Source organism: Solanum lycopersicum, chromosome 10 (assembly GCF_036512215.1).
Source record: "Solanum lycopersicum chromosome 10, SLM_r2.1".
Classification (NCBI taxonomy): domain Eukaryota; kingdom Viridiplantae; phylum Streptophyta; class Magnoliopsida; order Solanales; family Solanaceae; genus Solanum; species Solanum lycopersicum.
In genome coordinates this window covers 61007210-61024398 of record NC_090809.1, presented here as the reverse complement: position 1 = coordinate 61024398, position 17189 = coordinate 61007210, and the positions used below count along the sequence as shown (strand labels likewise).

The following is a 17189-nucleotide window of genomic DNA, read 5'->3' as shown; positions in this document are numbered from 1 at the left end:
GATCTAACATATTGCATACTATAGGTAGTACTTTTTCCGTACGTAAAACTTTTGAAGTATACTTTTTCGATGAGAAGGTTTGACACCTTGACGTCGGTTATTTGTCACTCGGGGTTGTAGTATGTTTTAAAGATTGAATTGTTCATTCATTAAAGTAATATATTTACGTTAGTCGAGTTCTAAAATTGTTCATGTTATAGGTGTTAAAATAGTGAGAGGATATTTTTCTAGTATGAGAGGATCGGGGAGAATGCGTTTTTAATGTATCAGCTATTGTATCTTTGATATACATAAGGTGGTCAAATTTAAAGAAGATAACAGTCGAAAATATTTAAGTAGGAAGTTCACTCGAAAATGAGTGCGTAAACTACTTCAACAAGCTTCTATCTAAAACTCATACATTACAAACATCATAAATGAGAAGTAATTAGCATAGTATGACTTATTTATGTACATGTTATTTTCTTCCGATCTCATATATAAAATTATACTGATATATTATTGTATGACCTTTTTATTAGATCTAGTTTGCCCTCAAACCTAAATCTCATGCCTAGACCTTTTTTTCCATTTACAAGTTCATTAAAGGGACAATTCTTAAAATGGGGAAATAAACTCTTCCTATTAAATGAAGCAAACTTCTTTTTAATAAACTTTTTTTTACTTATATTATATTATAGCAAAAACGACATATAAATTAAGATTTAAGAGTAAAGTATTATAAAAACATCATAAAATCACTCTTATTTAAATAATGTTAGAACCTAATGTTTACGAAGTACATATTGTGTTTAAGTTCTTTCTACATTTAGCATCTCCTCATTTATAAATATTTCAATTATATTCCATGCCTAGAAATTATTAAGAACTATACATTAAATGGGGCAATTATTATTTCTTGATAAGATGCTGCGACTTAATCAAAAATTCCAAAAAGGAAATTTCAACCTTTACATTAAATTATAATTATTGTTATAAGTGATAGATTTGTGTAGGTAAGATATATGTGTCCCATTTATTAATTTGGGGTAGACATTAAGTGGGGCAAGTTTTTAATATCAAATTATAGTTTGTAAATTAAATATACTTACGTATAACTTCAAGCATATCTCTTAATAATTGAAAATGTCCAATTATATTCTTGAATAATTGTACATGATTCAATAAATACAATATTTTTTCAAAAATGAAAATCAATAATGATGAGATATATCTAAAACGAAAGATACTTCTTTTAAATGAAGGTTTTTTACGTGATTTTATTTGATTTAATATAAAATTCAAGAAATAATTATTTTTTAAATAAAAGATCTTATGATCTAAAACATGTCGGCGATATTTGTATAAATATGCTTCATTTTCATTAAGGGAAAATTAAGTATTATAAAATTAAATTATTACTAATTATAAAAATATATAATTCTTTTTATAAATGGACGAAAAAGAAAAATAAATCATGTAACTTCAAATAGAAAAAGTAGGAAAATGTATCTTTGACCAATTAATTAATAATAAGCACAATTTTGGACTAATCAATTATGGGCAAGGGGTATTCTCAAACCAAATTATCAAAAGGGAAAATTGTATATATTAGCAAACTAATAACCTAAAATGAATGTAGTAGTTAGGGTTTGATTTAATTGTGCTCCGTAGCAAATGTTTATAAAAAGATGTCAGGCGTCTCTCTCCCAAATATTTTGCTCGCCACTCTCCTCCAATCTCTCACTCGCTTCCTCACTTTTTATACAAACACAAGTGTATAAAAATTGTTTCTAATTGTATAAAGCAGAGAAAATTATATAAATACATATATTTTTGTTCTTCTCTCTCCCCTCTTCTAGATCTCGCTCGCCACTCTCCCAAATCTCGCTTGCCACCCTCGTCTTTCTCACTTGTACAAACAGAAGCAAAATGTATAAATTGGATTTTATGTTTGTATGAAGCGTGAGAAAATTATATATACACATGCAAGTACATGTATTTTCGTCCTATACTCTTATAATTATACAATAAAAATACTCCCCTGCCCAATTTTTTTGCCTTTCTCTCTTTCTCGTTTTATATAATTTTCAAATTGTATCTGATTTCTCTCTTTCTCGTTTTATAGAATTTGATTTAATTGTATATTCCTTGTTACGTCTCTTTTGTCTTTCTCTCTTTCTCATTTTATACAAATTCAAATTGTACATAATCGTTCTATACACTAATAATAATACAATTCCTTTTATACACTTCGTTTTTATACAGTTCTCTGCCCAAGTGTCTTTCTCTTTTGTGTTTTATACACTTCGTTTTATACAAATTGCTTCAACTGTGTATGTATAGCGAATTATAAAGTTTCTATGTTTGCTATGGAACACAATTATACCAACTTTACTATAGCATACAAATATAAATTTTTTATTTGCTATATGTGAAAGTTGCCCAACTATTAATTGAGGATAATTCTGCTTATTTCACACAATGTAAGAATGTTATTTACCTATTTGATATATCGAATGATAATACTATGATCAAATATAATGATTAATTGACGAAGATAACTAGGAATTAATTAAATTATTAAGAACCACCAATAAAAATGATGCAATACATGTGAGACTCTTTATTTAACAAGAATTCACAATTTTTAGCTCGAATAAGAATTCTTAGTTGGGTTTTTTTTAATGTATTCTACACAATGTGAATTTGGAATAATTAAAAGACAACATCAAATTTAAATTAATCAAATTTCAATATGAGAATTTTTTCTCAAATGAACTTTATATCGTATAAATTTAAATTAGACAAGTTACAATATGAATATCAAAAAATAAAAAATAAAAAACATTAGATGATCACTCCTTCCTTCTCAAATGGACATCAAACAAAAATTCTTTATCAAATTTTAAATCTTTATCATTTCAGCCCAGCTAATAACACCGTGTTAAGAAGTTTAAATAAATTTTAAAGATATACAAATTTCTAAATAAGTAATTAATATAAATTTAAAATAAAATACTATAGTTAATCGTTGTATAAATATTTTTCTTAATTATCGCATAAAATATAATTCGATACTTATTGTAACATAGCCTAAAATTTCTCCATTTTGTCCCTCCGGCAAAGGCCACATGGAAATGTGAAATGGATGACTGACTGATAAGTATATAAGTAGTTATACTTCTCTTCTTTTTTCCCCAAAATGAAAACTTCTACTGGAACAAACTCAATGCAATAAACCCTAAATTACCTGATTTTATCTCTTCAATTTCGAGTAAGAATCGGAGAAACTGAATCGAATCGTGATCGTCGATGGCGGTTTCAGAGGAAGAATCACCGTCTTCATCCTCTGCCGGTAGCAGCAAGTCCCGATCATCTGCTTCTCATGGTGCTAGTTATTTGGCTAAGACTGTTCTTAGAGGAAGTGTTGTTCTTCAAGTGGTTTATGGCCGTATACGCTCTCCAACTTCATACGATGTCGTTTTTGGCAAGGTAACAAGGTTTCCTCAACTTCATTTTGTAGATTAGTTGTGAATTTTTTATGTGTGTGATTTTTTTAATGTTTTTTGGAATTGTTGGATTGAAATTGGCCTGTGCAAAGCAAAATTGATGTGTATATAAGAACACATGTCCGGTTTGTGTTTCTGATTAAGGTAAGCTAATAAAGATGATTCATTGACTAGATATGATCCCATTACTCTCGTAACTTGTTATTATATTATTTGTTGTTGCTACTGATCTCGTTAGCATTTTTTGTTTTTTTGTTTACTGCTGTATTTGCTTTGTGCACTTGTTTTTTTTCTTTTTTAGATATTCTTTACTTGAACTGAGGGTGTATCAGAGATTGCTTCTTTGCCTTTATAAGGTAGGGGTAGGGGTAGGGGTAGGGGTATAGCTGCATATACTCCACCTAGACCCAACCGCGGGGTTACGCTGCGTATACTCCACCTAGACCCAACCGCGGGGTTACGCTGGGTGTGTTGATGTTGTTGTTTGATTAGCTACGATAGGGAATTAGTCATGTATTATTGAAAACTTTAGCAGACTTGAAAGCTGTTACTCTGAATTGCTTAATCTAGATAGGGGTTCTTATCAATTATTTAGATTTAGAGCATGTCTAAATATAATTTGAATGATGACTAGTGTATTTGAAAGTTTTGTGTAATGAAATGAGGATGATTGTCCCAAAGAGGAGGTTAGGCTTCTAGTTACCATTATCAAGAAAAAAGAGAGGAGGTTAGGCTTCCACGTACGTCCTGTCTTTAAAAATGGATTGACTTAGTAAAAGAACGACTATTCTGTGATTGATCATAGTCGATTGATCTATTTTTATCTTGAAAATAGACCCTTCTGTTTTTTTGCTCATGCAACTGTTTTTGGGGTTCCGTGGTCTTTTCATAGTCTTTTCCCCGTTCTGTTCTAGTGAAAGCAAGTAGGTTCCACCAGTTTCCTAAATCAGGAATGCTGCTGCATTACTATTCCCGTTTTAGGAGTGCTACAAATCTCCTTGTGAGACTCTCTTATGGTGTCCCTTTTGATGTTTGAAAGGATTGATGTCTTATGAGCAGATTTGTATCTATTAGAGGGAAGTGTCATGATTTAAACTCTTATGTTATAGCAGTTCAACCATAATCCAGTTATTTGGTGGCATAATTTGGAGGGGAGAAGTAGAATAGCTGTATTTCCACAGTTTCAAGTCAAAGAAATACAATTTAAGTTTGTCTACAAAGTTTTTAAGTAATCTTGTAATAACATGCTGTGACTTTCTTTTTTTCCACAAACATCTCCAATCTCTCTTTTTATTTTCAATTGCGGAAACGATCTCTTGTAGAAATGCAAATTAACACTGTACACTAGACCAATGTGGTCTGGTCCTTCCCCAAACCCCGGACATGGGAGGAGCTTGGTGCACTACGTGTCCTTTTATTCTGTTTAATGTAACGTAGTGCTGCCAGTCTGTCAGAATTTCTATTACAGAGACCTACTCAGAGGGTTTTGACAATCTCACTGAGCTCCCCTAATTTTCAATAATAATGAGATCTTCCTATTTGGGATTTGTCTCCTTCACATGCTGAAAGAGTTTGTCGATCAAGTGTTTTTGTCCAAAGATAAAACTGTTCACTCCCACTATGGTTTTTGGCCTGTGACACCTATTAGAAATTGGCGTTTCCCAAAATATAGAACTATTTAAAACTACTTAATGCTAAGAAAGTTTATGTACCTTCCTCAACAGACAAATCACTTTAGTAACTAGGGGAGTTTCCAGTTCGGTATCTGCATACTGAATTCCCGGATTCTCCGGCCACCACCAGCGAATTTCAGTAATAGGACAAGAAATCTACAAGAACAAGGTCATATTGAAGTTATCTAATCCCTGGCTTTAACTTGACCTCACTGCATATTGGTGGCTTAAGTTCTCCTAGAGCATACATCATATGCAAATTGAACTTTCTGTTTTTTAGAAATTAGTACCAGCGGAAGGAGATCTGATATCAAATTGTCTGAATTGTATACCAACCAAATAATGTCTTTATCAGCAGCAGAGTATAAACAGGCTATATTTCTTGAGATACGGAAATTATGCTTACATATTCCTATCAGGTAGGACCAGTTAATTGCCTGATGGTTATATAAACTGTTTTCACTCTTGGCAAATGGGGAGGGAGAATGCAAATTATCTATTGGTTGAGCTTGCAAGCAAAACCTTGTATGAAGTGTGAGATCTTTTTACTCTATCAATAGCTAAGCTGGAGTTGGTCCATAGGGATTAAAAAACTGAACGTTGTTGTCACAATAATTGCAAAACCTTATGGAAACAATAATATTCGTTTAAGATTTATAGTTGGCGAACTAAATAATAGAGTTTGTGATAAGAATTGGGTTACTTGAATAAACAAGAAAATAATTCGGAAGCGAAAATTCGAAGATTAAAGAAGGGAATTGAAAGACACGTGAAATTTAATAATAAAGTCTCCAAATTTCAAGATTAAGTTCTAGGAACCCTAATTGATCTTAGTATTCAAAATTAGTGGATTAGAACTAATTGTGATACTAATAGAGTCAATTCAAGAACTTAGATCAAAAGTGATCTAGACTCCTATTTCGAAGAAATGAGAGACAACAATTAGCATAATACTAATTACAACCTTCTTTAATTTTCTTTAATAGAAACCAAATATACGACATTAAGAATTAATCTTACCTCTTAAAGAATTGTTCTTATGAGGTTCTTATAAGGTTGTAAGATAAATCCATATCCACCACGTGAAAGGGGTTCAAAGAATAAAGAAGCAAACACGTGAAAATTATAAGATAAATGGAGCGAGATGGGGAAGAAAAATATTAATCTTAGCCCGCTAAATTGAACATTCCTACTTTTACCCTGCTCCACTGTGCCTTCTTAAAATGCTTGTGCTAGCTATAGCACATCTATTTTCTCAAGATGTGGCCCAAGTGCATACACTATGAGTTCTTACAAGAACTGTTTGTTACTACTCCAGAGAACCCAATAACTCCGGATCAACTTGATTCAGAAGTACCAATCTCTATATTCTTTTACTTGAAGACCTAATTTTTCTTATATTGAAGGATTGTCTGTCCTGGTCAAATTTGGTGCTGATAATTACTGTATGATGAAACATTAATGCCTATAGCTTGTTGTGGATACTGGGAATGGCTTGTTCATATTCACGACAAGTCAATCCTACATGCAGCTGTTTTGTACTTTTCCTAATATTACTGTCTATTTTCTGCCTAAAGGGGACAACTATGCTTTATATATTGTTCACTGTTTTTATTTTATTAAGATATGTTTTTAGTAGCACTTGTTTGTTCTCTTGATTTCTAGATGCTTGTATTATAGTATGTATGCTTATATAGGACAGTGTGCTGTGTGCTGAATTGTTTATCTGATTGGATTCCTCACATATGTTCTTCAACATGCTGTTGAATGTTAGCTACTTAATTGAAGTTTTATTTAGCAAGTTTCAGTGTGTGATATGACAACGGATTATGATGCAGGAAACATCTATAGAATTGGTGATTATAGATGAAGATGGAGTTGTGCAATCTATTTGTGAGCAGCCTGTATTTGGCATAATAAAAGATATAGCTGTCCTTCCCTGGAATGAGAAGTTTTGTGTTGGAAGCCCACAGGTGTCTTAGATTGTTTTTCCAACAAATCTTTTATTTCTAATTTTTGTACTTACAGCATTTTCCTTTCACTTTTTATTTTAAATAGCTTCTGGGCAGGGACCTCTTGGTTGTTCTTTCAGATTCAGGGAAGCTGTCAGTTCTCAGATTTTGCAATGAAATGCATAGGTTGAATTATGTTTCAACTGTATCTTTTTTCTTTTATTTTTGTTACACAAAAATTGAACAGTTTTTTTAAAATCTTAATCTTAATTCAACCAAGGCACTCATCTTTTTTGTTAACGGCTTAACTTTGCACCATTCACATAGGTTTTTCGCAGTAACACATGTTCAACTTTCGTCTCCTGGAAATCCTACGGATCAAATTGGAAGAATGTTAGCCGTTGATTCCAAGTAAGTTGTATTGTAGATGGACAGATGAAACTAATTAGATTGTTGGCAACAATTGAAATTAGTCACCTTGGCTACTACCTAGAGATTCTAGATGTCCTTGTCGGTAATTTCTCTCTCTGCTCTTTGCAGTGGTTGTTTTATTGCAGCTAGTGCATATGAAGACAGTTTGGCGCTTTTCTCCCGCTCTGCTTCAGTTGGCAGTGATATATTTGATAAGGTTAATATTGTGCTTACATTTCCTTCTTGTCTAGATATATCTGCTACTTAATCACTTGAATAGCTTTGTTTCATACTGATACTCCTTAAATAATGATACTAGAGAATCTTTTGTCCCACTGACAAGCAAGGGAAGATCAAGACTGCGAATGGTTTCACTAGTATCTGCGGTACCATATGGAGCATGTGCTTTATCTCGAAAGATGTTCAACCAAATAAGGATTACAATCCTATATTGGCCATTCTTCTCAATAGGTATGAATGATGAAGTTTGAAACCCTAAGTAATTGTCAGAGTGGCTATGTGATGCAAAGTGGATTTTCTTCTTTTATAGTTGCATATATAACAAATCGTCATCTTATAATTTCTGGTTTGCTATTATTGGTATGATGTTTCAAATTGGCCCTGCAGGAGGAGGTCATATAGGAGCGAGATCGTGTTGATAGAGTGGAATACGAAGGAGCATTCGCTCTATGTAGTATATCAGTGTTCTGAACTTGGACCACTTGCACATCATATCGTAGATATCCCTCATTCTTATGGACTTGTGTTAGTACTTCGTGCTGGTGATGCCATAGTGATGGACTTTAAAGTTCCTCATAGCCCTTGCATTCTTTATCGAATAAGTTTAAATTTTACACCTCCTTCAGTTGAGGAGCCAAATTTTGTACGAGAGACTATTAGAATTCCCGATATTATAGACGAAGAAGGTATCTACAGTGTTGCGGCATCTGCATTGCTTGAGCTCAGCGATTTGAATAAAAATGACCCAATGAATATTGATGATGATAGCAATGTAAAGCCGGGTTCGAATTTCGTGTGCTCATGGAGTTGGAATCCTGGAAATGAGAACAGTCCTAGAATGATATTTTGTGCAGACTCTGGAGAGCTTTTCTTGATTGATTTTTTATTTGATTCTGATGGCCTGAAAGTATCTCTGTCTGATTCTCTTTACAAGACTTTACCAGCCAAGGCACTTTTGTGGGTGAGAGGTGGATTTTTGGCAGTTATTATTGAAATGGGTGATGGGATGGTGCTAAAAGTTGAAGACGGAAGACTTGATTATAGAAGTCCAATCCAAAATATCGCACCAATATTGGATATGTCGGTTGTGGATTACCATGATGAGAAACATGATCAAATGTTTGCCTGCTGCGGGATGGCACCTGAAGGATCTTTACGAGTTATACGTAGTGGCATCAGTGTAGAGAAATTGTTGAAAACTTCTCCCATTTATCAGGGTATTACTGGAACTTGGACAGTTAAAATGAAACTTGCTGATTCTTATCATTCTTTCCTTGTACTGTCTTTTGTTGAAGAGACCAGGGTGCTATCTGTTGGTGTGAGCTTTTCTGATGTAACTGACTTCATGGGTTTCCAACCTGATGTTTGCACGTTGGCATGTGGTCTTGTGGGTGATGGTCTGCTGGTGCAAATCCACCAGACTGCTGTGAGACTGTGTGTACCTATTGCTGCTGCACATCCAGATGGTATTGATTCAGCATCACCAACTTTCACGTCGTGGTCCCCTGATAATATGACAATAAGCCTGGGAGCTGTTGGGCCTAATTTGATAGTTGTTGCAACTTCCAGTCCATGTTACCTATTCATTCTTGGCATCAGGACAGTATCAGCCCGTCATTATGAAATATACCAGTTGCAACATGTGAAATTGCAAGATGAACTTTCCTGCATTGCAATCCCCCAAAGACTGCTTGAGCAGACATCTTTTATCTCTAGAACTAGTAATAGAAGTGGAGTTCGTCTGGATTCTCTTCCGGTCGGATTGGACATCAGTAACACCTTCGTTATTGGTACACATAAGCCTTCTGTAGAAGTTTTATCATTTACTTCCGATAAGGGCCTGAGTGTTCTTGCTGTAGGGTCTATAACCTTAACAAACACTCTTGGGACAACTGTAAGTGGCTGCATCCCTCAAGACATAAGACTTGTACTCGTCGATCGGCTGTATGTTCTTTCAGGATTGAGGAATGGTATGCTACTCAGATTTGAGTGGCCTTCTATCTCGGCAATTTACTCACTAGTCTCACCTGGCCTTCAGACTTTTGACAATTCTTGTATGGCTAATTGCATTAGTTCCTCAACTTCTGCATCTCAGAATTTTAGAAGTCAACCTACACAAGTGACCAGTTTATTGGATAAGACGAAGGATTTTCCTGTTTATCTGCAGTTAGTTGCAGTTCGTCGGATTGGCATCACTCCTGTTTTTCTGATTCCATTAAATGATTCTCTTGATGCTGATGTGATCGCTCTAAGTGATAGGCCCTGGCTATTGCAAACTGCAAGGCATAGCCTCTCGTATACTTCAATATCTTTTCCACCTTCCACACATGTTACTCCAGTCTGTTCAACTGAATGTCCCAAGGGAATTATCTTTGTTGCTGAAAACAGTCTTCATTTGGTAAGAAAAAAGTCCACGATATACTGATAACAAAGCTCAAAATTGACATCTCACCTCCCGCAACATGTCATTTTGATGGCATGGCTTCCCTATCCCCCACCCACCCAAAAAATAAAAAAAAAGAGAGAGAGGGAGAAAGAAAATTAAAAGAAACGGAGGTCGAGTGTGTTTAGTTGTGTATATTGATCTTGGGTTTTGTACACCTTTAATAGACAGACATAATGGCCATCTTTTTTGTTTCAGGTGGAAATGGTGCCTAGTAAACGGCTTAATGTGCAGAAATTTCATTTTGGCGGCACTCCTCGAAAGGTTCTATATCATAGCGATAGTAGGTTGTTGCTTGTATTAAGAACTGATCTCAGTGATGATTTATGTTCATCTGATGTCTGCTGCATAGATCCTCTCAGTGGATCAGTGTTGTCATCCTTTAAGTTTGAGCTTGGTGAGATAGGAAAATGCATGGAGTTGGTAAAAGCCGGAAATGAACAAGTTCTTGTTGTTGGAACTGGTCTCTCTTCTGGTCCAGCTATAATGCCTAGTGGTGAAGCTGAAAGGTTAGTGCCATCTCTAAAAGAAAAGGGTATTGCATTATACCTCCTTAAATCCAGAATGCGTTTATTGTAATTGATTTTATTTTCTTCCCCAGTAAAATAATCTTTTCTAGGTAAATCTTTCTTTGTCTGAAATGTATACGATTTGATAATGTACACATGAATTGCATGTTTATTTTTTGTTTTAATGAAGATAACTTTTGATAGTACAAAGGGCCGTTTAATAGTACTTTGCGTCGAGCAAATGCAAAACTCAGATAGTGGATCAATTGCATTTTCTTCGAGGGCTGGATCATCTTCTCAACGGACTTCACCTTTCCGTGAGGTTGGTGGATATGCTGCCGAACAGCTGTCTAGCAGTAGTATCTGTAGCAGTCCTGATGATAACAGTTGTGACGGGATTAAGCTTGAGGAGAGTGAAGCATGGCACTTAAGATTAGGTTATTCAACCACTTGGCCTGGAATGGTGCTTGCAGTCTGCCCTTATCTTGATCGTTTTTTCTTGGCCTCTGCGGCTAATTGTGTAAGTTGAAATAAATCTCACCTGTGGACTTTCTTGCAAAGTTAGTATTACCTCTTACTATAAATATGTTGCTTCTTTTTTTATTCTCCCGGCAGTTCTATGTTTGTGGTTTTCCAAATGACAATGCCCAAAGAGTCAGACGCTTAGCAGTAGGAAGAACACGGTTCATGATCATGACTCTTACGGCACACTTCACTAGAATTGCTGTTGGTGATTGTCGTGATGGCATCCTTTTCTACTCGTATCAAGAGGTCAGTAGCTAGAGTTGATTTTACTTTAAAAACCTCAGTTTCCTTGGGTTGTTTGTGTGTCGTTGGGCATTGATTTTTGTACTCCTTTAGGTGGATGGAGTCTGGAATTCCTTTTTCTAGGTTGTAGTTTGGGGGGACATAATACTTGTATTAGATATCACCTCCTTGCATTGGTAGATTTGAAAACTTGTTGCCTTACAAGCTATCTTCTTCTGTCTTGTGGTCAGGATTCAAGAAAACTAGATCAAATTTACTGTGACCCTGTCCAGAGGTTAGTTTCTGATTGCACTCTTATGGATGGAGACACAGCTGCCGTTTCAGATCGAAAGGGGAGTTTTGCAATTTTATCATGTCTGAATTACATGGAAGGTAAATTCAATTTACAATATCTATGTAAGATCCAATTTTTAATACATCGGAAAAGAAAGATCAGGATCTCTGTACATATTTACAGGTTTATGCTACCTTTTTTGTTATTTTTATTAGCTGGGATTCTTATGCACATGCGCATCATCTTGTTTCTCATACTTCCCTTCATCTTCAAACAACAACATACCCGTATTTCCAAAAGTGAGGTTTGGAGAGGATAGAATGTAAGACTATGTGTGAAAAGACCCTCTGCTCAAGCAACACATAACAAACCGTACATAGCAGAATTACGTGATATACTAAAGCACAAGAAACAACAGGTAGTAGCAACAATTGGAGAACAAGAAACTACACGAATGATGTTAATATTATCTGCCCACCAAGCCTCACCACAGGGAAGTGAGACAATCTTCAGCTACCTTCTACCCTAATTCACGACCTTGTTATTCTCCTATCTAAGGTCATGTCCTCGGCAGGCGTGCCTCTCTTATAAGAGAATATGATACCATTCCCCACTTTTGGCGCACTTGTTTGATGAGCTAAGCCTAAGCGCCATATAAGTTAAAAGCTAGCCTGAGATTAAAAAAAGCCAGGTCGAAATCCATCCCTCCTTTTCCTGTATTTTACTAGTAGGGCTAATGAACGACCCTTTGATCTATGTGATGTTCAGCCAGGTCTGATTAGAAGTTCCAAAATGAGTGGAGCGAGGGGCTTTAGAGGAAAAAAATGGGGGGGGGGGGAGCTTTAATTGAAGTAGGGGCGGAGTTCCTCTCCTTACAGTCAAGTGGCTTTGACTCCTCATAGAGAGTTAGAAAGCGTCAGTTCTCATAGCGAGGCTTGGGCCGACGGGGTAGGGCCGACCTACACAAGTGTTTTTTTAACCCAAATTATGGAAACTTCAATCTTGAAGCATGGGAGCTTCTTAAGATGTGCATGAACAACTGCAGGCACGACTTGTCGTCAAAACTCTTGCCCCAAATTAAGGGATTCGACGACTTGTGCACTTAGCTCACGATGTGGATTCGAACCACTGCTTCTTATTGTCGTGAGCGGGTTTGTTGTCCTCCTCATTATAGTCCTCCTTGAATCCAGAACATTTCGTCGAAATACATCCTGTGTTTTCACCTTAGTAGTCCTATCCATAGTCAGTACTATAGCCCCAATCATGACTACTAATAAAATAAGACTAGAAACCAAAAACCAGACGAAATAGTAGGTATAAAGTAAATTGCCCAATGTTTCCAAATTAGTCCAACTTCGTACCTTTCCAGCATGAACCGTATATCTCAGCGAGGTTGTATTTCTTTGGGTGGTAGTAATGGAATGCTTTCATCGGAGTTGCGTCATGCCTTGTCTTGTCATCTCTCCCCTAAACTTCTTTGTCCTGTCTCTGTCTCGTGCCAAACTCCCCCATGTTAACCTCTCACACCTCCTTACCAGGGCATATGTGCATCTCCTTTTCATATGTCCAAACCATCTCAGTCTCGCCTTCCTCATCTTGTCCACCATAAGGCCGCTCCTATCTTATCCTGAATAACTTCATTCCTAATCTTATCTCTACTGTTATGCCTACACATCCACCACATCATCCTCATCCCTGTGACTCTCATCTATCTGAAGTGAGAGTTCTTGACGGCCCAACACTCCGCCCCATACAGCAGTGGGCCCAACCTTTTCTTCATCGACTAACTATTTTTTTATGTAACTGCAATGCTTGTTCTAATTTTTTATTTTTTTTAATTTGACTTTGTTTTGCAGATAATTTCAACAGTCCAGAACGCAATCTAGCTCAAACTTGTTCATTCTACATGGGCGAGATAGCTATAAGAATTCGAAAGGTAAGCATTTGGCTGGAGTTGTTCTGTTTTGAATTATGGGTTTAGCCCATACTTGTCAAAGATGATAATTTTTAAGCCCTATAATGCACCTTCCAATGAGTCTTCTTCTTGTTTTCCCTTATGAAGTAGTAAAAATGATATAAGCAAATCATATACAATACTCGTCGTTGGGAAGCAGAACTTTCCTATAGGAGTTAATAGTTGGATGCCAATATGGACATTTATAGTCCAGAAATTTGATAGAACGAATATGATAGGATATGCAGAAGATGACTAATCCAACACAGGTGCGAACTCATACGGGATTTATGGTAGACCAGTAAAGTCGATGTTAGCTGATATTTCAATGTCATAGAATCTGAAAGGTCAAAAGTCGCCTTTTACTGAACCAGTTAATAATCCTCTATTTTAACATTTATGTGTTCTCTTAGATGATGCCCCTAGCTGACAAAGAATCAATATGGTGCCCAGTGGTGTTGTGGGTGAGGTTCTGCTTAGAAAAACATGAACGATTTCCGGTTTCCGACTTTGATGCTCGAGGGAGATGGAGAGGAAAAAATATTTTCTACGCTGTCCATCTATAGCAAATTGTCTAATTTTATTGTTTATTGACTTTTTCTTAGCTTTAAAACTTGTATTTTGTATTTTATATTTATTTAACTTAAACAGTATTACTTTAATTCAGATAATTTTATACTTTGTCTTGGTCGTAATTAATTTAATTGTTTACATATGAATTCCTAAGTTAAGATTAAATCAATACTCAAGCACCTTTGCTTGAAAAAAAGGGGAGAATATTTAGTGATATTGGCTTAGCAATTTGCAAATGATTTAATGGTTATTCTGCAATCTCCTTTGAGTTTTTCTTATTCCCACAGATTGTTAGCAGTTTGATGGAATTGGATATGAAGTTTGATGATTTGCAAAAAAAATATAATGCTGCAGCATCATTTCCTTGACTTAATTTTTGTGACTGCTTCAATTGATTTGAGCAATATTATCTGTTGCAGGGGTCATTCTCCTATAAACTTCCTGCAGATGATGCACTTAGGGGCTGTCAAGCTACCAGCATTGTCGGTGACATATCACAAAATAGTATCATGGCTAGTACGCTTTTAGGGAGCATAATTATTTTTATTCCTCTTACTAGGTATGTTACAACATCCTGTCAAACTTATTGTTCAGGTCACTTAAGAAATTTACTGATTATCTTCATCGGATGTGCTTGGTCATTCTTCGACTCTGTACATTGTATTTATCATGCATCTTTTTTCGTTTTTAGTGTAGTATGTGAGCTGCTAACTTTTTAAGTATGAATTCTCCAATAATAACATATAGGTGATTGCTTTAGTTCAAATCAGCTAATTCTCTTCATTGAAAAGTCAAGTAGTTAATCTATGCATTTTTAGATGTCTCAGCATGTTGGCTCTTCTGCAGTATTAGAATGTCAGTGGGACTTCTCTTGGTTCTTGTTTGTGAGATTTGAACTGATTAAATTCAACTTTTCTCTTGAATGGCTAGTATAGGGCATCGCCAGTTGGATTTTCCTGATTTGCAGTAGTTTAAGAGTTATTAGTCCTTCTTAAGTACTGTAGCCGGTGTCTCTTCTCTTCTTACCCACTCCTTCTGTGCTCTGCAGAAATGGGAGAGCAATATCATAAGTAGTTTCTGAAGTGTGTTGGTACTCTGTTTTATCCATAAAAGGGGGATGTTAATTTGTTATTAAGAACGAATGACTCGTAACATGAATTAAACGTTAAAGGACTTTTAAGTAAATGCCAAATGTTGCATTTTCAATTGGCTTCATCTATTTTCTATGCAAGAAAATAACTGTTGAAGTAACTTTGAAAAGATTCACTTTCTCATAGGGAGGAATATGATCTCTTAGAAGCAGTACAGGCCAGGCTTGTCATCCATCCGCTGACTGCTCCTATTTTGGGAAATGACCATACTGAATATCGTTGTCGTGGAAGTATGGTAAGAGATGTAATTTTTGTTATAGATCTAGTACCTTTTACGTTTATTATTCTTATTTTGTATAATGTTTTGGAATAACATGGTCAATTAGCCTATCCGGACATGCATGAGACTGAGGCATAATGAGGGTCAATCCACCAAGGGAATAGAAGTAGGAAAGGGCCATTGTTGTGGAACTTTTCCTCAATCTTGCTTTCTGTAGTTCTCGTTTTCCTTAACAAATTGTTTTAGGTTTGCAAGGCAGAAACCGGAGAGCTATGTTTTTCATATTGCTGTTTATAAATCTACCTGAAACTGTCACTCATTATTCTTTCGTCTTTTCAAACTACAGGCTAGGGTACCTAAAGCTCTGGATGGTGATATGCTTGCTCAGTTCTTGGAGCTTACTAGTATGCAACAAGAAGCTGTATTAGCATTGCCTCTTGGCGCACAAAACACAATTATGTTCAATTCGAAGCAATCTCCTGATCCAATTACTGTTAATCAGGTTGTGCGACTGCTAGAACGAATTCATTATGCCCTGAACTGAATATCAGGTTTATCTTTGTCCTGATGCTTTGAGAGCTGTTTACTTGGTCTTTGATTGACCGCGAAATCAAGTGGCCTTTGCTAGTGCCAATTGCCTATCTGTTCATATTTTTGGAAGCAAGCAAGGTGATTATCTGTGATTGCCAGATGATGATTGGAGCTGGGTTTAACATTGTCTACATGCAGGCTATTCTGGTTTGTTTCGCTGTTGTTGGGTTGGGAGTTGGGAGCTAGGTTGTGTGGATTCTTCACTCTCGATGTTGCACCCATGTCGGATTCTCCAACAATACACTACTTTTGAAGAAGTATTCGGCATGCATGAGTTGACAATTTTTTAAAGAGTTCAAGCAATGTGGATTGGGGTAATGCAGAAATAATTTTGCAGGGCGCTTCCTTCATGGTAATAGTCTGTACCCAGTTTTGTAGCTTTTCACTTAATTGTTGTAAATATATGTTTAGCGGCCTCGATAGACACAGTTATTCAATATTTATTTGATAAAATAATCGAGGTGCTTCAAAGAAAAAAAAAAGGCAAAAATTAAAACATGAACCTCGATTTAATTGGTCAGAGTAGTAATATTCCTAATTCCCTAGTGTCATATGGTAAATTCGTAATTTTTATATCACCATAGTATTCATGAGTTGACTCATAGAAAAATTGTCTAATTTCTATAAATAGGCTGCTAAATATCCGAAGTATACTCTTAAGAATTATACAATTTTATGTACCGCTCCTCCAACTTTCTATACAAGGTTTTGTAAAGGTTTCACAAAGAAATCATCTGAAAGTTTTATCATCAAAAAAATTTATGGATTGGTATACACGAAAAATTTAAAAGAATCGCGTAATTAGTATAAATTGGAGGCCAAATGCCCAAAATAGATTCATAAAATTGTGTTCAGCTCCTAATAAAGGAATCCAATGAGAAAATTGCTTGATTACTGTATGTTGGCCCCTGAATCCAGAATATATTTCTCCCACAACTC

The 17189-nt window shown here is 35.6% G+C and overlaps 1 protein-coding gene across 2 annotated transcripts; it reads left to right on the top strand.

Annotated features, from left to right (window-relative positions):
- Positions 1-3095: 3095 nt before the first annotated feature.
- Positions 3096-16788, top strand: LOC101261183 (uncharacterized). 2 transcript variants are annotated; one of them, XR_738241.4, is made up of 16 exons: positions 3161-3474; positions 7003-7137; positions 7223-7302; positions 7444-7527; positions 7657-7744; positions 7847-7998; positions 8155-10165; positions 10409-10719; positions 10924-11239; positions 11335-11490; positions 11718-11859; positions 13618-13697; positions 14708-14847; positions 15566-15674; positions 16006-16328; positions 16389-16788. XR_738241.4 is itself a non-coding variant. In XM_010313853.4 (15 exons), the coding sequence occupies exons 1-15, from the start codon at positions 3295-3297 to the stop codon at positions 16201-16203; spliced, it is 4182 nt and encodes a 1393-aa protein (XP_010312155.1). In that variant the 5' UTR covers positions 3096-3294; the 3' UTR covers positions 16204-16788. The 2 variants fall into 2 exon arrangements, 1 of the variants encoding a protein (XP_010312155.1); XM_010313853.4 differs by having other exon boundaries at positions 3096-3474; positions 16006-16788.
- Positions 16789-17189: the final 401 nt, after the last annotated feature.